This window comes from Numenius arquata, chromosome 27 (assembly GCF_964106895.1).
Source record: "Numenius arquata chromosome 27, bNumArq3.hap1.1, whole genome shotgun sequence".
Taxonomy (NCBI): domain Eukaryota; kingdom Metazoa; phylum Chordata; class Aves; order Charadriiformes; family Scolopacidae; genus Numenius; species Numenius arquata.
In genome coordinates, this window is record NC_133602.1 from 1,812,315 (window position 1) to 1,832,214 (window position 19,900).

The 19,900-nt window shown below is 56.8% G+C and overlaps 1 protein-coding gene across 4 annotated transcripts in view; it reads right to left on the reverse strand.

Moving 5' to 3' along the window:
• The window catches only part of MEF2D (myocyte enhancer factor 2D), a 40,555-nt gene extending 28,084 nt beyond the window's left edge, over positions 1–12,471 (reverse strand). For all 4 annotated transcript variants that reach the window (XM_074164438.1, XM_074164437.1, XM_074164436.1 and 1 more), the window contains exons 1-2: positions 12,418–12,471; positions 5,063–5,266 (exon numbers count right to left, since the gene is read on the reverse strand). In XM_074164438.1, coding sequence (XP_074020539.1) covers positions 5,063–5,266; positions 12,418–12,471 — 258 coding nt within the window. The remainder of the gene's footprint in view (positions 1–5,062; positions 5,267–12,417) is intronic.
• Positions 12,472–19,900: the final 7,429 nt, after the last annotated feature.

Here is a 19,900-nt window from a genome sequence, read left to right on the forward strand (position 1 = left end):
GCAAAGAACTTCTGCCCAATATCTAACCTAAATCTCTCCTTTTTCAGCTTAAAACCCTTCCCCCTCGTCCCATCACTCCCCTCCCTCATCAAGAGTCCCCCCAGCTTTCCTGGAGCCCCTTTAGGGACTGGAAGGGGCTCCAAGGTCTCCCCGGAGCCTTCTCTTCTCCAGGCTGAACCCCCCAACTCTCTCAGCCCCCCCTCCCAGCAGAGGGGCTCCAGCCCTCCCAGCATCTCCGGGGCCTCCTCTGGCCCCGCTCCAACAGCTCCGTGTCCTTCTGCTGTTGGTGGCCCCAGAGCTGGAGGCAGCACTGGGTGGGGGGGGGTGTCTCCCCAGAGCGGAGCAGAGGGGCAGAATCCCCCCCCCTCACCCTGGGGATGCAGCCCAGGGGGTGGGGGGCTTGCTGGGCTGCCAGCGCACGGTACCGGCCCATGGCCACCTTTCCCCCCCCACCCAGCCCCCCCAAGCCCTTCTCCCTGGGGCTGCTCCCCATCCCTCCATCCCCAGCCTGGGCTGGGACCGGGGGCTGCCCCCACACAGGGGCAGGACCCTGCCTTTGGCCTGGTTGGACCCCGTGATGGTCACACGGTCCCACCTCTCCAGTCTGTCCAGGTCCCTCTGATGCCACCCTGTCCCTCAGGAGTGTCACTGCTCCCCACACCTTCCAGCTTTAAGCATCTTCCAGCTGCCCCAGCCCTGCCCCATATTTACTGCAGGGCAGAGCAATGGGCAGACGCTGCCGGTCATGGCATTTTGCCCTTTTGAAGTCCACATGAAATCGTCCCGGGGGTTGTTTTCCCACAAGGAGGGGACGCGGAGCAAGGGGATGAACGCAGCTCTGTTCGCCCAGAGCCAGAAACCCCCCTCCGAGCAGCTCACAGCATCGTCCCCTCTCTGCATTTCCCACGGTCTTCCCCTCCGTGGGTCCAATATATTCGGTGTCTAACACAGCTCCAACTCAGCCTTGCTCTCCTCCCTCTCCCCGGCCACAAACTTCACTCAATTAGTCCTAACTTAATTATCTTTGAGACCCACACCTCCCCGCCGAGCTCGGCCGGCAGCACCCCGAGCCGTGGTGGCCGCGGGAAGCACCGACCACGGAGGTGGGAAAAGCCCTTCCCGGTCACCGCAGGCAGCGAGCGATGGGGTTATCACCCTGGGGCTGCGGGCAGGGAGGGGACAAAGGGGACAGGGAGGCTCTCCAGAGCTGGCACAGCAGAGGACGGGGACGATGGGCCACGCGGCCGGACGGGAAGCACCGGCGGCGGTGGGTGACCGGGGCCCCCGAGTCGCAGCGGGACACAAGCCAGAGCGGCGCGGCTCGCAGCGATCCGCCGCTCCGAGAGAGGTTCGGGACAACAAAATGTCATTTCCAGCCATCCGAGCGTTGGCTGCTGGGTTTGGGTTCATGTTGGGTTTGTTTTTTTTTTTTTTTTTCATTTTTTTGACAGGATGATGTAAAAGGGAAACAATCCTGCGGGAGCAAGAATCAAACCCAAAGATTCCCCTTTGCAGGATCTCTGCAAGGTCGTTTAGAAAAGAGCAGGGAAGGGCCAGACGGTGCTGCCTTCCTCCTCGTTCCTCCTCATTCCCTTTTCCAAGAGTAGAGAAGAAGACGCAAAGGGGCACGAGACCTTTTTGTCACCGCGGAATGCCACCACTTTTCACATCAAGTAGGTTTAAATCCAATTCCTCCACAGCAGATAATTTTCAAAGGAGAAAACCAGGGTGAGAACTTCACGTGGCAAAAAGATAATCATCATCTCATCATCGACCCATCTCCCTGATGTCTCCCCACTCTATCAGGAGTCCGTCCCCCCCCCCCCAGCAGGACCCACTGGAGGTCCTGCTCTTCCAGGCCACGTTCCCGTGATCCCAGCTGGGGTGGGAGCAGATTTCCAGCCTGAAGAGGGTGAGAGAGCAGCAGGAAACACAGAACATGTGAGAGGAAACGATGCTCGACCAGGATGTGGTCGACTTCCCTTAGAGGAGGGAGATGCAACCGCCTCGGGCTTTGGGGAAGTCTGGATGAGGAGGAGGAGGAGGAAGATGAGGAGGAGGAGAAGGAGGGTTAAGGAGAGGGTGAAGGTGAGGATGAGGATGGGGATGGAGATGGGGATGGAGATCAGGATGAGGATGGGACAGGATGGGGAGGAGGATGGAGATGAGGATGTGGATGGAGATGGGGATGGAGGATGGGGATGAGGAGGAGGAGGAGGATGGGGATGGGGAGGAGGATGGAGATGAGCATGTGGATGGAGATGGGGATGGGGATGAAGCTGCCTCTGCACTTCACCACCTCTCCAGGATCCTGCAAAATGCCTGATTTTACACATCCTGGGGAACGCCAACCCCAAGAAGGAGAATTAGGGAAAAATCAGCCCTCCCGGGACATTCAGCCAAGGAGAGGGAAGAAATGGCTGTGTGACTTTAACTGGCGGTGGAGCATCCCCGTGCCCGGCGAGCTCTGCTCCCGTCCAAGTCCCTTATCAGAAGCTGGCACGTCAGCTGGGCTGCGAGGAAACGAGAAGCGACAGCGAGGAGCAAAGCCGGCGTGATCCCAGCCCGGGCGCGCACGTGGCACCCAGCGTGCCTGTCTGGGGGCCTCAGCTGTCCCCCGCCTGATTAAGGAAACCCCCCTCTCTGCATTAAGAGAGATTTTCTCAGACTTAAAAGCTTGCACTGACCAGGACTTTGCCGGGAACGGAGAGAGCCGCAGGGGCGGCGTGGCTGAATCCTGATCCCTGATCCGCCAAACATGGATGTGCCCCCTTCCCCCCCTCCCCAGGATGGTCCCCGAAAGGCAGCCGGGGTGTCAAACCCCCCTTGAACCAGGGCTGGGTACACTCATCCTGGAGGATAAACTCATCCAGGGGGATAAATCCCTCAAAAGCATCCCTGTGCCACACGAGATGGGGTGCCCCCAGTGTCCCCCGGGGCTGCACCTCCCCAGCACCAAAAAAAAAAAGGGGGGGGGGGGATCCCATCTTTACTGTTGTTTTAAAACATAAGTTGAACAGACCAATTCGTACCACCCGGAGTTGGTGGTACCAGCACCTCTGTCCCCAGGAGACCCCGGTTTGGCCAAACCTCCGGAGCCACCGCTGGCTCCCCCTCCGCCAGGAAAATAAAATCAAGAGGCTTCTGCCTGGATTCACCCAGGTCCCGGCTGCTCCTCACCCTTTCCGAGATGTTGCCAGAGCCACCCAGGGTCGGAAGGGGCCACAGGCGTTACGGGGGAGGCAGATACATGCAGAGACCCCTTAAAATCCATGGAAAATCCTATTTGGTAGGAAATTCCCATCCTGTGCCTTCAGGGGTCTATAAATGCTTGATGCTGGGGAAGCTTCGAGGATGAGAAGGGCCCTTGGAAGAGTCAAGTTCAACTGGGAGCCACCCAGAAACACGAGATAAACCGGGTCTGTGCGTGGTGGGGACAGAGCCTGAGCTGGGCGAGGGGAGATGGAAATCAGCCCCCAGGGCGGGCGACTGGGGAGGAAAAAAAAGAGTAAAAATCCTCGAGCAGCCCTAACCCTGCTCCAAGACGAGCCGAGGACGAGGAGAGATGCTCCAGCAGCCTCAAAACCCGCCTCATCCCAGGGGGTTTCGCTCCGGGGCGGCTCTGCCGGCGCGACGTGCCGAGGCCGGCGCGGTTTGGGCTCTTTTCCTTGCCATCCACCAACATCCTTCCGCTCCCGATGTTCCTCTCCCCGGCTTTGGCCGCAGCTCCAGCTTTTTCATGTGGTGCAAACACAGTTATTTCTTTGGGTGCCAAGGACTGTGTGTAACTCGTCGGCTCGGGAGTGTTTGCATCTTGGACCATACGGGAAGGGAGAACGCTGCCCAAAATGTTTACGGTATTTTTAGGCCAAGACAAATCTGTTCGACGCCGCGAGCGCCGCAGCCGGAGCATCCCGCGCTGACGAGCACGGCGGGGAGCCCTGCCTGCAAAACCCCGGCGTTTTCACAGCCCATGGGCGCTACTTGGCTGAAACGGGCCAAAAAGGACATTTTTCAACCGTTTTCGAGGCCCCCGCGCAACCCTGCGCTGGCAGAAGAGTCTCCAAAGCCCCGCAGGTCCTGCCGGTTGCTTGGCCACGGCTCAACCCACTTCTGTGGCAGGACGTCGGTGGGAACGGGGAGGACAACGAGGTGAAAACCTCGAGTCCAAACCTCTCAAAAAGACACATCTCACGGAGGAAAAAAAAAAAAAAAGCAAAAAAAAAGCAAGATTTAGGAGGTAGGTTGGGTTTTTTCCCTTCTCCTTCATGAAATCAAAGCCCGAGCAGGCTGGCCAAGATGCACCAGGCTGGAGGAGGAAGGCGCCCTTGGGGTCGGTGGGGTTTGGACACGGTGCCCTCAGTCAGACTGGACTCACCATCCTTGGAGACCCACAAAATGCAGCTGGACAAGCCCTGAGCAACCCCACCTCCCCCTGAGGTTGGCCGTGCTTTGAGCAGGGGTTGGACCAGAGGTACCCAAAGGTCCCTCCCAGCCTGAACGATTGCCATTCAGCTGCTGGTGCCCTCCTACAACCCCACCATGGTGTCTGAAACAACAGGCCACCAGCTGCGCTGAGGAACCCAGCGCAGCATCCCCAGGAGATGCCTCCAAAACCGTCCCTGGTCTGCCTGGACCACGGGAAAGTCCTACAAAGCAAACCTGCACCTCAATTTTACAGCAGCCGATCAACACATAACTCAAGATGGCTTCAAACTCCATCACCCAGAACTGACTATTTTTGGAATCCAGCTCAGCAGCCCCAGGAGATGCCTCCAAAACCATCCCTGGTCTGCCCGGACCATGGTGAAGTCCAACAAAGCAAACCTGCACCTCAATTTTACAGCAGCAGATCAACACATAACTCAAGATAGCTTCAAACTGTCTCCAGAACCGAGTATTTTTGTAGGCTGGACTAAAAAGATGCAAAATCATCCCGTTGTTGACATCTGCTGGCTCCCATCCCCACCCTGCACCGACCTCCTGCACCCAGCTGCGGTGCCGGCCCCTTGACCGGGCTCCACCACGACGGCAAAGCCGGGGAGAGGACGGGTGGCCTCACCTCGATGATGTCGGCGTTGGTCCGGCTCTCGTGGGGCTCGTTGTACTCGGTGTATTTGAGCAGCACCTTGTCCATGTCGGTGCTGGCGTACTGGAACAGCTTGTTGGAGTGGTTGAAGATGATGAGGGCGATCTCGCAGTCGCACAGGACGCTCAGCTCGTAGGCCTTCTTCATCAAGCCGAACTTGCGCTTGGTGAAGGTCACCTGAAAGCAAGCAGACCCCTGGTCAGAAGCCGTGCCCACGCTGCCAGGGACCCCACACCTCCCGGAAAAAGCTGGGATGACCACTGGAGGAAGAGCAAAAGGAAGGGGAGGGCAGAGGGCATCTTCCATCTTCAGTTTTCCCAACTGGACAACCACCCCGAGCTCCCCTTTCCCGCCTCCCCCTTCCACCCGGCTCGATAGCGCTGCCTATTTTGGGATGCTCCAAAGGCAGACACTCCACAAGCACAGAGATGATTATCAGCGTTGGAAATCACGTATTGCCAAATGGAGAGAAAATAAATTTCAGCAAAATCCCCAGCAGAGCTACCATCTGGCCGGGGGCTGCGGGTTGTTGGCTTTTTTTTTTTTTTCCTATGTTTTTTTAAAGTTGAATATTCAAGCAGCGCAGATCTCCTCCTCGCGCGCTGCAGTACCCCACCCTGGGAGCTGCAGAGCCGGGGGGGGGGGTGTGTGTGTGGTGTCTCAGTCACCCCAAAAAGCAGCCCAGGGTGCTCTGCACCACTCGTGCCCCCCCCGCCCCCCCATCCATCCCCCTCCTGCTTCCCAGCACCCACTCTCTTGGCTTTGGGTAAAAGGCACCGGGTGCCCTGCCGGCTGCTGCCACCTCTTTGCTGCCCCCAGAAACTCCTTGGGGCATTTTTCCCCATCGCCTGCCCTCCCAAGGTCATGGCATCTGTGTCCCCTGCTCTCCTCCAGCTGTCATTAGAGCTAACGAGTAATCAGGCAGGACCGATCCATGGGAGAGGGTTAGGGGACGGGGGGACGGAGCTGGGTGTGGGTTCCAAAACCAGTTCCAGAGGCCACGCAGATGTTGGGGCTGCGTTTCCCAGCCCACATTCCCACCCAGCTGGTGCGGGGGGAGACGGTTTGGTGGGGTCTCCCTCCCGGCTGGAATGGTGTGGGCGATGCTCGGCCGATGCCCTCTTAGCAGATCGAAAAAGAAAAGGAAAATAAAAGGCAGGGAGGGAAGCGCTTTGCTTTAAGGATCACTCCTGGCGGGGGGGGGAAACAGCAGCTGGAGATGAGCCGAGATGCCCTGGGGTGCGGAGAGCGGCTCCCTCGCCCCGCGGGCGCACGGGAGGACTCGACCCCACTTAGGGCTTCCGCCGCCGCATCGATTTTGCAGCGGAAGAGGTGGAATTGGCAGCATGGAGGGAGGAGAGGGAACCAGGCTGCTGCCCTCCCTCAGCTCCACTCAGCGGCGTTACAGCCCCCATCCAAAGAGCTTAAACCAGAGCCTCTCCATCCGCACCGGTGGTGACGAGCGTCACCGTCGCGATGCCACCGGCATCACCCGGCGCGCACCCACCGGGGTCCGGCACCGAGCACCCCGGGAGATGGAGCATCCCTCAGAGCAGGGGCGGCCCCGGGCAGTCACGGCGCGGGGAGCTGCCCCGTCCCTCCCCGCCATCTCCCGGAGATGATTAAGCGGTAACGAGATTGGGCTCTAATCGCCTCTGGGAAGCACAGGGCCGGCACCCCGCGGCGCTGCTCCCCACCACGTGCGCCCGCTCCCACCGCGGCCGGGCTGCGAGCGACGGAGCTCACGTTGCCGGTGTCCGCCCCGGCCCCGCCACGCTCCGAGGCAAATTAAATTACTTGAGGGCCAGCGCCGGTGTCATCGGCAATTCCCTCTCCCCGCTTGGCCACCCAAAATCACTGCTGCCAGGCACTGGCTCTGGCTGCTCCCAGCACCGAGACCAGTCCAGCAGTGCCACACCACAGCCAGTGCCACACCGTCGGACTTCTGGTGGGACCCTGCAGCAGGACAGGCACTAATCAGAGAATCACAGACTGGTTTGGGTGGGAAGGAACCTCAAAGACCATCCAGTCCCCCCGCTCCTGCCCTGGGCAGGGACACCTCCCACCAGACCAGGTTGCTCCAAGCCCCCTCCAACCTGGCCTTGAACCCCTCCAGGGATGGGGCAGCCACAGCTTCTCTGGGCAACCTGGGCCAGGCTCTCACCACCCTCAAAATAAAGAACTTCTGCCCAATATCTAACCTAAATCTCTCCTTTTTCAGCTTAAAACCCTTCCCCCTCGTCCCATCGCTCCCCTCCCTCATCAAGAGTCGCCCCCCCAGCTTTCCTGGAGCCCCTTGAGGGACTGGAAGGGGCTCCAAGGTCTCCCCGGAGCCTTCTCTTCTCCAGGCTGAACCCCCCCAACTCTCTCAGCCCCCCCTCCCAGCAGAGGGGCTCCAGCCCTCCCAGCATCTCCGGGGCCTCCTCTGGCCCCGCTCCAACAGGTCTACGGTTAAAACCAGCCCAGGGCTCCCCAGTCCCACCAGCAGTGTTTCTGGTCCCACGTCCCCACTAGAGACCGGCTGCTCTGGGCTGTGCCTCGCTGTCCCCGCCGAGGTGGCCCCACTCCTCTGACTCACGCTGGAAGCCGCCCGAGGAGCCCTCGAGAGGAAAACACACGGTGTCCCCGCCAAGTCACAGGGAACAGCAGAGGGCGGTTGTTCCTACAGCCGCTGGTGCCTGGGACACCTCGCCAAAAGCCACCAGCCCGTTGGGCCACCAAGATCAGAGACAACAGGGTGAGTCCAAGGGGGCTGCTCTCGGCCATGGAGACCAGGAACAAGCGTGGTTTGGGTCTTGCCCTTGGGCAACGAAGGGGAACGTGGGGTTACCTGCCCCAAACCAACCACTGGCCAGAGAAAGCCAAGCAGATCCCACCGCACCAACCCATCCCTCTGCAAACGAGGGGGTATTCCCTCTGCAGACAGGGAGAGGGTGGAGGAGCATCCCTCCCTCTTGGCACATCCCCTTCCAGCAGAGAAAAGCCAAAATTTGCTATTTTGCCAGCCCCATCATACCAAAGCATCAACTAACACCACCCTGTACATCTACCCGTGACCCGAGACAGACACCCCAAACCTTCCCCTGCCACCGCGCACGAGCCTCATCTAGAAGAATTAACCTTGTAAGTCTAAGAGGGTAATCAAATCTCATGCTTCAGGGCATAAGCCGATCACCAAAGGGGTCAGGAAGGAATTACTGCCCCACACTAGCGGGGGATTTTTGCCTTTCCCCTGATGCAGACCATATTGGCGGTCGCCGGAGTCAGCAGGATGGCCCTGAAGGACTGATGCTCTGATCTGTTATGGCAAATCCTTTCCAGTAATTCCTCTAATGACATTAGTGACTCTTACTTGCTCTCCCCTTCCCCCGGTTTTGGCTTCTGTTTGTGATTCCGACCTCCTCCGCGCGGGTTCCCGCTCCGTGCACCCATGGGAGGCAAGGACGGGAGCGGGGATGGATGCGCCGATGCTGTCGGTTGGGTGCGAGATGCGTGGGAAGAGCTTCATCCCCCAGTGAAGACTTTGGATTTGGAGAGCCCCAGCTCTCCCTGAGCTCCTCCTGAGGTTCCCAACGCCTCGGTGGCCCCGAACCACCAGTATTGATGACCCCCAGCTGCGGAGCGAGCGGGAAGGCGGGCGGCGAGAGCGGCTCTGCCTCCACCTCCTCGCACGACCACCGGCGAATCCCTCCTTTCCCAGCACATCCAGGCGCCATCCCATTCCCCATCCCTTTCCCGACACGCGCAGGTGCCGGCACACGCCGAGGACGGTGAACCTTCCTGGCTGGAGCCGCAAGACCCACACTCCCAGCAGCAGCATCGCGGCATGAGAGCCCATGAATAATGCAGCAGCGACGGCTGCTCGGCTCCCGGGGTGCGGAACGGGAGAGCCCAGCTGTGCCCCCCGTGCTGAGCCTGGGGGGGGCTGTCGTGGGGGCTGAGACAGCCCTGAGGAGAAGGACTTTGGGGTGCTGGGGGGTGAGAAGCTCAACGGGGGTTGGCACCGTGCGCTGGCAGCCCAGCAAGCCCCCCACCCCCCCTGGGCTGCATCCCCAGGGCGAGGGGGGGGGATTCTGCCCCTCTGCTCTGCTCTGGGGAGACACCCCCCCCCACCCAGTGCTGCCTCCAGCTCTGGGGCCACCAACAGCAGAAGGACACGGAGCTGTTGGAGCGGGGCCAGAGGAGGCCCCGGAGATGCTGGGAGGGCTGGAGCCCCTCTGCTGGGAGGGGGGGCTGAGAGAGTTGGGGGGGTTCAGCCTGGAGAAGAGAAGGCTCCGGGGAGACCTTGGAGCCCCTTCCAGTCCCTAAAGGGGCTCCAGGAAAGCTGGGGGGGACTCTTGATGAGGGAGGGGAGCGATGGGACGAGGGGGAAGGGTTTTAAGCTGAAAGAGGGGAGATTTAGGTTAGATATTGGGCAGAAGTTCTTTGCTGTGAGGGTGGTGAGAGCCTGGCCCAGGTTGCCCAGAGAAGCTGTGGCTGCCCCATCCCTGGAGGGGTTCAAGGCCAGGTTGGAGGGGGCTTGGAGCAACCTGGGCTGGTGGGAGGTGTCCCTGCCCAGGGCAGGGAGGGGGGACTGGATGGTCTTTGAGGTTCCTTCCCACCTAAACCATTCTGTGATTCCATAAGGATGCTGCTGGACCCAAAGTCTCGGCCAGCTTAGCCCCACAGCGATGACGGCCAGGCCTGTGGGGACACTTCTCATCTCCAACCCTCAACAAGAGCAGGAGAAGAGGGGAAAGGGGATGAGATGAAGCAAGATGGGACATTGCTGAGCAGAGAGGTCAGACCCTGACATTGCAGACACAGTGCAAAGCAGGAGGGTTATCACCCCTTTAGGGAGGCGAGAGATGCCCCATCCCTGCACGGCCCCCACCGCGGTGGATGGAGCCGATCAAGGACCCGTCACTTCGTCACAAGAGTCCTCTCCTCGTTTCCCAAAGAAGGGGAGCAGCGAGAAGACTCGACTGATTGCAAAGCCTGCGCTGATGATCAATTAATCGGCTGCTGCTTCGTGGACACCCACTTGAAGAGTGATTCATAGATTCATAGATTGGTCCAGGCCGGAAGGGACCTCCAAAGGTCATCTAGTCCGACCCCCCCGCAGTCAGCAGGGACACCCCCAACTAGACCAGGTTGCCCAGGGCCTCGTCGAGCTTCACCTTGAATATCTCAAGGGAAGGGGCCTCAACCACCTCCCTGGGCAACCCGTTCCAGTGTTCCACCACCCTCAGAGTACAGAACTTTTTCCTAATATCCAATCTAAATCTCCCCTTCTCCAACTTCAAACCGTTGCCCCTCGTCCTGTCACCGCAGGCCTTTGGAAACAGACCGTCCCCAGCCTTCCTGTAGCCCCCCCTCAGGTACTGGAAGGCCGCTATGAGGTCTCCCTGGAGCCTCCTCTTCTCCAGGCTGAACAACCCCAGCTCCCTCAGCCTGTCCTCATAGGAGAGGTGCTCCAGCCCCCTGATCACTTTGGTGGCCCTCCTCTGGACCCGCTCCATCAGGTCCATGTCCTTTCTATATTGAGGGCTCCAGACCTGCACACAGAGCTCCAGGTGAGGTCTCACCAGAGCAAAGTGGCAGAATCACCTCTCTAATGTGATTCTATGACACGTGGGGAGCGATGCTCCAGCAGTGGGTTTTGGAAGAAGCGTCCCAGACAGGGACGCAGCTGCCACCAAGGGAAAACCAACATCCTCCAGACCCCGGAGCTGGCCTTTGGGGACACCACCTGACATCGGAGAGGTGCTAAAACCACGGCATCCGTCTCTGTTGAGCACCTCCTGCTGCTAAATCCTACCCGGGCTATGTTCAGCCAGGGGGACCCCACATTCTGCATCTCCAGCCCCCCCAGGCCAAGCCCGGCACCAAGGAGCAGTTCAAGGTCTCCCCAAAAACCACCTCCCAGTGCCTCAGCTCCTGCCCTTGGCAGAGAATCGCCTCTTTCCTTTCCCGAAGGCTTAGACAACAGGGGGAGGCTCTGCCATCAGCCTCCAGCATTACCAAATATTTTCCGTTCATCCGGACTCCTAACGGGGCTCCAAGAGCTGCAAAGCTCTCCCCGATGCGACGCTGCCCCATACAACACACTCCAGCCTCTTTAATAACCCCCAACGCCCCATCGCCTGCTAATTACGGAATTCGACAGCGCCACGAGCAACCGGGACGTTATCAAAACCCCGTTTTCTGCCCACCTCATCCCATCCCATCCCATCCCATCCTACCCCATCCCACCCCATCCCATCCCATCCCACCCCATCCCACCCCATCCCCCTGCCACCAACTAGCACTGGAATGAAGAAAACCTGCCATTTTCTATCGTTTCGCCACGGAGCAATAAACCAGTTCATCCAATTCCATTATTCGCCACTTTTTAAGCATTAGGAATATAGACACTTTTTTTTTTTTTTAATTCTTTTTTTTTTTTTTGGAATAAAAGCAGTGGAAAAGAGCGTGGCCGGCATGGGCAGCGGTGGGTGGGCTAAAGACAGGGGCTTGGATCCGCTGAGCCAAAATCAAGGACCACGAGAAGCCACGGAGCAACGGGACCCGCCTGAAAAATTTGTGTTTATGGGGAAAACGCATCCCCGGAGTCACCACCTTGCCCGGCAAAGCGCTGCCGCTCAGCCGCCCCGACCCAAGGAACACATAAATTAGGGGAAAATCTGGGTTTTAATTCTCCCCTCCGAGACCCACGTGTGTATTTCTACGCACACGCACACGCACTCGTGTCTAGGGCTTGGCTTCAACAGAGCACAAGGGAAAAGAAAAACAACCCCGGCCCCATATAAGTTTTCAATTGAAAAAGAAAAAAAAAAAAAAATTAAAAAAAAAAAGGCCTAATTTGGGTTGTTTGCGTTGAGAAAAAATGGATACTTGTTGTGGTTGTTTTTTATTGGAAAAACCTCACGGAAAATGTCAACTGAAATATATTTTCTGCACGACAGAAAGAAGAAAAAAAAAAAAAGGGGGGGGGGGAGCGAGGGGGAATTAACTGGAGAAGAGACTTTCTTCTGGAAAAGCGTTTAAGATGGAAACGGCGCGAGGAGCTCCAAGGCGAGGAGCGAGGGCTGGGGGGGGGGGGGGGGGGCCCACGGCTCCCCGCCACCGCAAAAACGGGGCCGTTTGCCCGGTTTTGGGCATCCGCCTGAATCCGGCCCCCGGTGCCGAGTTTCGCCCATCTGTTTGTTTTATGGGTTGGGGAAAAAAATAAAAAAAGCCTTGGTTGGCCCAAAATGGGATGGAAATGGGTCATTTTGAAGGAAAACCCTTAAAATACGCGACGGGAGGAGAGGGGGTAAGGGGGGAGGCGAAGGGAAAGCACCCACCTGCCGATTGCGCTCGTCCGTGATCCGCTGGATCTGGATCTTTTTTCTCCCCATCTTCTCGGGAAATCCTCACCGCAGCCGGGACGACTTCGCTGCTTCAGGGGAGGGGAAAAAAAAAAATCACCCCCTTTTAAACCACTTTCATTAAAGAGCGTGGAGGGGGCGCTTTTTGGGGTTTTTTTTTTTCGGCTGAAAAAAAAACCAAACCAAAAAAAAAGCCAAAACAAAAAAAAAAAAAGGGGGGGGGAATTCTGCGCCGCTCCTTGCTCAGTTCATGGTCCCCTCCTTCGCGGCTGGATCCAGCGGGGCTGAGCCGTCAGCGGCTGCTCAGAAACCTGCGTAAGGAGAGAGAGGAGTGAGACCGTTTGTCCCCAAACCCCATCCAGGATCCCACAACCTCCCGGCACCGTCCCCACCGCCAGCACATCTCCTGCCCCACAGAAGTCCCCTCTGCTCCATCCTCCTGGGGCCAGGAGGACTGCAAAGTGATTTAGAATTATGGAATCATTGAATAGTTTGGGTTGGAAGAGACCTTTGAAGGTCTTGTCCATGAGCAGGGACATCTCCAACCAGACCTGGTCCAACCTGACCTTGAAGATTCCCAGGGATGGGGCACCCACCACCTTTCTGGGCCACCTGGGCCAGCATCTCACAACCCTCAGCGTAAAAAAAAATCATATTTATCCAACCCGGAAGGCCGCAAAGTGATTTAGAATTATGGAACTATCGAATAGTTTGGGTTGGAAGAGACCTTTGAAGGTCTTGTCCATGAGCAGGGACATCTCCAACCAGACCTGGTCCAACCTGACCTTGAAGATTCCCAGGGATGGGGCATCCACCACCTCTCTGGGCTGCAAAGTGATTTAGAATTATGGAATCATTGAATAGTTTGGATTGGAAGAGACCTTTGAAGGTCTTGTCCATGAGCAGGGACATCTCCAACCAGACCTGGTCCAACATGACCTTGAAGATTCCCAGGGATGGGGCACCCACCACCTTTCTGGGCAACCTGGGCCAGCATCTCACAACCCTCAGCGTAAAAAAAAATCATATTTATCCAACCCAGAGGGCTGCAAAGTGATTTAGAGTTATAGAAATTGAATAGTTTGGGTTGGAAGAGACCTTTGAAGGTCTTGTCCATGAGCAGGGACATCTTCAACTAGACCTGGTCCAACATGACCTTGAAGATTCCCAGGGATGGGGCACCCACCACCTCTCTGGGCAACCTCAGCCAGCATCTCACAACCCTCAGCGTAAAAAAAATCATATTTATCCAACCCAGTCTTGAAAAACCCCAAGGATGGCGCCCAAAACCGCCCGCGCCGCGGGACACGTGTGGGCCGGGCACGGCGATGCTCGTCGAGGAGGAGGAGGAGCCGGCAGCAAGGAGCCCATGAATCATTATTCCTCCCTGACACTCCAGAATTTTATTTTTTTTTCCTTTTTTTTTTTCTCTTAATAAAGCCATAAGCAGTCGAGTGGCTGGTGATTAGCTCGGGCAATTTAAATCCGTCTCCAATTTCTGCATTAATCTTCAATTTGGAATTTTAAAATGTCTTTATTTGATTACTTAAAAAAAACAACTCCGATCATCAGGCACAGAAACCTAATTCTTCCGGGTGAGGGGAAGGACTCCGAAGGAAGCCCAGAGCGCACGGGGTTTGATTGGGCTCAACAACAGCCCGATGCCAATTGTTTCCATGGATCTGGGATGGACTCGAGGGGCTCATTTGATAAAGGGATAAAGGGGGGGGATAAAGTCGGCCGGTTTGTTTTTCTCCAGTAATTTTTTTCTCCTGGTTCCGTGGCCAGAAGAGCAGCGTTAACACTGCATTTCAGGCGAGGGTGCCCCATGCCAATACCCGGGCAGAGGAAAAAGCCTGTCCCAAAATAGCTTCCTATCTGCCTCCACTTGGCAGCCCCCAGCCCTCGCTCTTGTTACAAAAAAACGTGGGGAGAAAAAAAAAGCACTTTTCCTCCCCTCCCATCATCCCAATTCAACCCTCTCCAGCCCTGACCCGGCTCCTCCCGCTCCTCTCCCACCCCAGAGCACGGACGCCCCCCCCTCCCCGGGACCCCCTGAAGCCCCCCAGCGACCTTGGTCCCGTCCTTCGCCTCCGCATCAGACCACGCTCCGACAACAAACAAGCCCTGACGGTCTCACTCCCACACTTGTTTTTCGGGGTTCATTGAGTCGTGTGAGTCACTTCCATCTTTTTCTCTAAGTTTTTTTTTTGGGTAAAATTATTCATCGCACGTCGTGCTCTGGGCTTTCAGCGCTGGTTCGAGCAGCCCAGAGGGGAACAGCGAGACTTTCTCCCCCCCCAACATCCACAATTTGCCCTCCAGGGAAGATGAGTGATGGGGAGCCCAGGAAGGAGACCAGAGAGACGAAGGTCAGCAAAAAATCCCTTTTTTTCCCTCATAAATCCCACCAGGAAGGCTCTTTGCAAGGACAAGTCATACGCTTGCTGCTTGAATTGTTATTTCTCAAAATTGGTGTGTTTTTCCCCCCCCAGCAGCAAACAGGAGGGATCATCCGGCTGTGAGCAGCACCGGTACCATGGAGGATGCTGAGCCGGTGCTGGGGGGATGTCCTTTGGCTGCTGCTCCCAAACCCTCTGCGGGCAGCCCCAAAAAGGCCCATCCCAGAGCATCCTTCATCCCAGAGCATCACTGGTCCCACAGCATCACTTCGCCCTAGAGCATCGCTGGTCCCAGAGCATCATTGGTCCCAGAATATCACTGGTCCCAGAGTATCAATGGTCCTAGATCTTCACTGGTCCCAGAGCATCGCCTGTCCCCAGAGCATCACTGGTCCTAGAACATCACTGGTCCCAGAGTATCAATGGTCCTAGATCTTCACTGGTCCCAGAGCACCGCCTGTCCCCAGAGCATCACTGGTCCTAGAACATCACTGGTCCCAGAGTATCAATGGTCCTAGATCTTCACGGGTCCCAGAGCATCGCCTGTCCCCAGAGCATCACTGGTCCTAGAACATCACTGGTCCCACAGCATCAATGGTCCTAGAGCTTCACTGGTCCCAGAGCACCACCTGTCCCCAGAGCATCACTGGTCCTAGAGCTTCACTGGTCCCACAGCATCGCCTGTCCCCAGAGCATCACTGGTCCTAGAGCATCACCAATCCAGAGCGTCACTGCTCAGACTGGCACTGGTGAGCAGAGGATGCAGGCACTGGGCTGCCATGAAAGCATCCCTCAAAGGCCAGCGATACAGAAAAAAGCCGAAAAAAAGGATTTTTGTTTCATCGGGAGCCGAGGCGAGGATTTTGCACGTACGGAGAAAATTTGGCGGAGGAGGAACTTTCCCCCACGTTCGCTTTGCAGCTTTTCCCTTCGGAGCTGCCGTGTCTTTAAACGGGCTGAAAACTATTCACCTTCCCCATCGTCAAAACCGCCGGCAGAAGGACGAAGTGGCAACAGCTCCGCATCCGGACCCAAGGCAAGATGCTAATTCCTTCCTTGTGCTGCAGCTCTTGGACGCAGAAACCGTCTGAGAAGGCAGCGGATTTACTGTCCAAACCAGAGAGGAACTCTCCAGAAGCAACAATAAACACTGGAGAACAAGGGGCAGTAAATTTAAACCGAGTGAAAGGAAGCATATTTTAACGCAGTTCGGTTGTGGGACTTCTTCACAGGATACTGTCGTGGCCAAAAGCTCCCAAAAAGAGACGGGATGTTTGTAGGGATGAGGAGAAAACTCCGGAGCTCCTCATCCCTGCCCTGAGCTTCGCAGGAGCCAGTGCTTCGTGCATGGAAGGGGTGGGATTCAAACCACATTCCCCTCCCTGTGCCACAAGTAAAACCCAGGTCTTTGGATACAAATCACCTTTTTACAACCACCAGAGCACGTTTCCTCCTCTTGAATCCCGACTCCCGGGGCCTCGGCATCCCGGAGCTGGATGAGGACCATCATCCCAGCCTCGGCGTTTGCTCATGCTGCTGGATAAAGTTTTCCACAGGAAAAATGGCGACTTAAGAGCACTTTTTTTTGCTTGTCGTCGTGGGGAGAAAAGGAGCTGGTCGTGCGATGCTCTTGATCCCTCTCCTCTGCATGAGAAGGAAAACATCCCACAGCGAGTGCGGTCCTCGGATGGGATGAAAAGGAGGGATGGAGAAAAGCACGGAGCTGTTTGCTGCACTCCAGACTCATCCCATGGAGGGGATTTACATCTCCTCCCTTTTCATGTTCCCGGTGTTGGGAGTTGGGGTTTTGGGGGTGGGTTTATTTGTTTTTAGGTTGGGGGTTATTTTCCAACGTATTTTTAAACCCAGGTATTTTCATGTTTCCTGCCCAGGTGGCTGTTTCAGAAAAGTCTGACCACAGGCTCGAGTTTCTGAGCAGCATCTGCAAGCGCAAGAAAACTGGAGAGACTCCCCCGGCTCCTGCCCATCCCCCTGGCGCTGCCCCGGCTGCTCCCACCCAACACACAACACTCACTGCGCACCCAGCACCGAGCCCGGAGCCTCCGGAGCTCCCTCTGGCTCCCTAATTGCCCTCCCCAAAGCATCAGGATCATCCATCACCCTCCACCCTGATCAGGTGGAATCTAAGCACCCAAACATATACATAGCCAAGCACCCAGAGCGAAGGGCTTTTAAAAGGAGTTAAACTCCTAAATAATTTTTAATCTGGGTGGTTTTATTCAATGTAACATCACCAGTCATTCAATCATCTTTTCTTCCTTCTGAGACAGCAGCTTCTTTCTCTTTCTTAGCCTGGTTTTCCAAGGAAACGCGGCTCACGCCATCCCGTGGCGCAGGCGGGATGAGAAGGCACCCACCCTGCACGGCGTCCGAGCCCACGGGACCTTTCCATCCCATTCAGGACGAGGCACCGATGTCCCCAAGCCGTGACACCCCAGCGTGTCTCACAAACACCGGCGGGTGGGTTAAGCCCAGCCTTTACGAGACACCAGAGAATCTCCACAGCCCTGTGAGGCAGGGCTTGCCCAAAACGTGACCCAGTGCCATCCTAGACCAGGCTTGGGACAGACCAGAGGGTGCAGCCCAGCCTCGGGGCCACTCCAGGCACCCGCAGCCTCTCCCCCCCTTTCCAAGGATGCCGCCATCCCCAGTGGTACCCGTCGCCATGGTGACCATCTCCACGCAACCACCGAGCATCTCGGCTGCCGGGGTCCAAGGGCAGGGAAAGGGACCTACGAACCTGCTGCAGAGCAAATCCCGGGCGCTGCACCCAGCCAACGGCGTCGGCAAAACCTCATCCCGGTCCCCCTTCAGCACCCGGAACCCTCGGCGAGAACCGGGAAGGGGGAAATCCGGCATCACCCCGGGGAAGCGGCGAGAAGCGCTGGGACGGAGGCAGCCCGCATCCCTCCCTCCTGCCCTACACCCCCTCGCGCGCTCGCACAAGTATGACTATCACAGCAATTAACACACATGCCAATTAACTACAAGCAGGTGCTGGTTAACTCTGTGCTGAGTAATTCATACCCGGCTCCAAGTAAATTGCTTTAAATTGGAGAGACGGGTGCGGGAGCAGAGTTAGCATTTTGCAAATGGGGGAAGAAAGAAAAAGCAAAGAGGAATCTCAGCTGGGGGATGTTTTGACAAAACAAGGAATTTGGGGGTGCTGAACCCCCAGCTCCGAGAGCTGGGGAGGCAGGAGAGCTGGTAGCTCTCCCAAGGCTTTACTTCTGGATTTTTTTACCGACGGCACGTATTTCTGATTTATTTTACCTGTTTCTACACGGTTTCACCTTGGCGTTGCACGAGCAGCGGGGTTCTTTGCACCGCTCCTTAATTTGTCCCTTTTCCGTTCCTACTAAAAAGCTCCGTATTTCTCCCTGGGCGTGGAGGGGCACATAAGAGTCTCCCATCCACTTTCTGGGGCCATTTGCTATTTTATTTTGATGTAACTTTTATCGCATCCCTTTTTAGTCGCCTCCTTCCTAAAGTCAGCGCCGATATTAAACTGTCCTTCCTTAAAAACCCCCGCCTTGCAAAGCCTCGCGCTCCCAGCACGATGTCAGCTTAAATAAACCGACCGTCGGCCGCGCAGCTGCAAAGGAGAGATCAAAAAGAGGAATCCAAAAGCTTTAGGAAGATAAATAAAGGCAAATAAACGCATCCTTTCCAAAAAAAAAAAAAAAATTAAAATATGATGTTATTTTCCTTTCGAGCTCTGCGTGGCCTTGCCTTTCCCGGCGCGTGGCCCCGGCACTCACATCCCCGATCCAGGAATACACGGCGGAGCCGGCGTTACCAGTGACGGCAAAAATTTGGTTGGGTTCGCGGTGACACCAATTCAAGGGACGTTTTCCCCATCTCCATCCCCCAAACCGCGGCCGGGGCCACCGGGATGTCCTTGGCCGTGGGGAAAACTGCAAAAGCAGCTTCAAAGGACGGATGGGGGCTGGGGAAAAAAAGGAAGGAAAAGGGAAATGAAGAAAAATGCTCTCCTGCGAGATGCTGAAAGGACCGACACGGGTCATCTCGGGGAGGAGGTGAATGGGGGGGATGTTTGGTACCGGCACAGAAAGTCCCAAATCGAAGGGGGATAAGCGGGTGACAGCTCCGGAGGAGAACTGCCCGCTCTGCCCGGGCACCGAACGCTCTCTCTGCAGGACAAACCCGTCCCTTACCCAATATTTGAAGGAATTCTCCCAAAGATGGGTTTATCCTGACTTGGCTCCATCAAGCCAAGGGGCCAACTCAGAGTAACGGGTGCGAACGCAGCGGGATGAGGGGTCCTCCCCGCTGGGCACCCCCCCCCCCCCCAGGGAACTGGGCACCCGATGGGACTGAATTCACCGAACCCAGTCCAGCGGGACCAACATTTTGGGGGGGGGCGGGCAGGGTTTATCCACACACAGAGATGATCGCAGTAACACGCTGCGTGGACACCTTCCCCCATCTTGGAGCATCTCCGGGCAAGGAGAGCCATTGCAGAGAGCTCCAACAGCAACCGGTGGGCACATGGGTTACGGATGCGGCGGAGGGCCACGAAGATGATCAGAGGGATGGAGCACCTCCCCTATGGAGACAGGCTGAGAGAGCTGGGGTTGTTCAGCCTGGAGAAGAGAAGGCTCCGGGGAGACCTCAGAGCAGCCTTCCAATATCTGAAGGGAGCTCCAGGAGAGCCGGAGAGGGACTCTCTGTCAGGAGATGGAGTGACAGGACAAGGGGTAACGGTTTTAAATGGGAAGAGGGGAGATTTAGATTAGATATTAGGAGGAAATTCTTTCCTGTGAGGGTGGTGAGGCACTGGAACAGGGTGCCCAGAGAACTTGTGGATGCCCCATCCCTGGAAGTGTTTAAGGCCAGGCTGGATGAGGCTTGGAGCAACCTGGGCTGGTGGGAAGTGTCCCTGCCCATGGCAGGGGGGTTGGAACTCGATGATCATAGAATCATAGAATGGTTAGAGTTGGAAGGGACCTTAAAGATCATCGAGTCCCAACCCAACCAGATGAGCTTTAAGGTCCCTTCCAACCCAAACCATC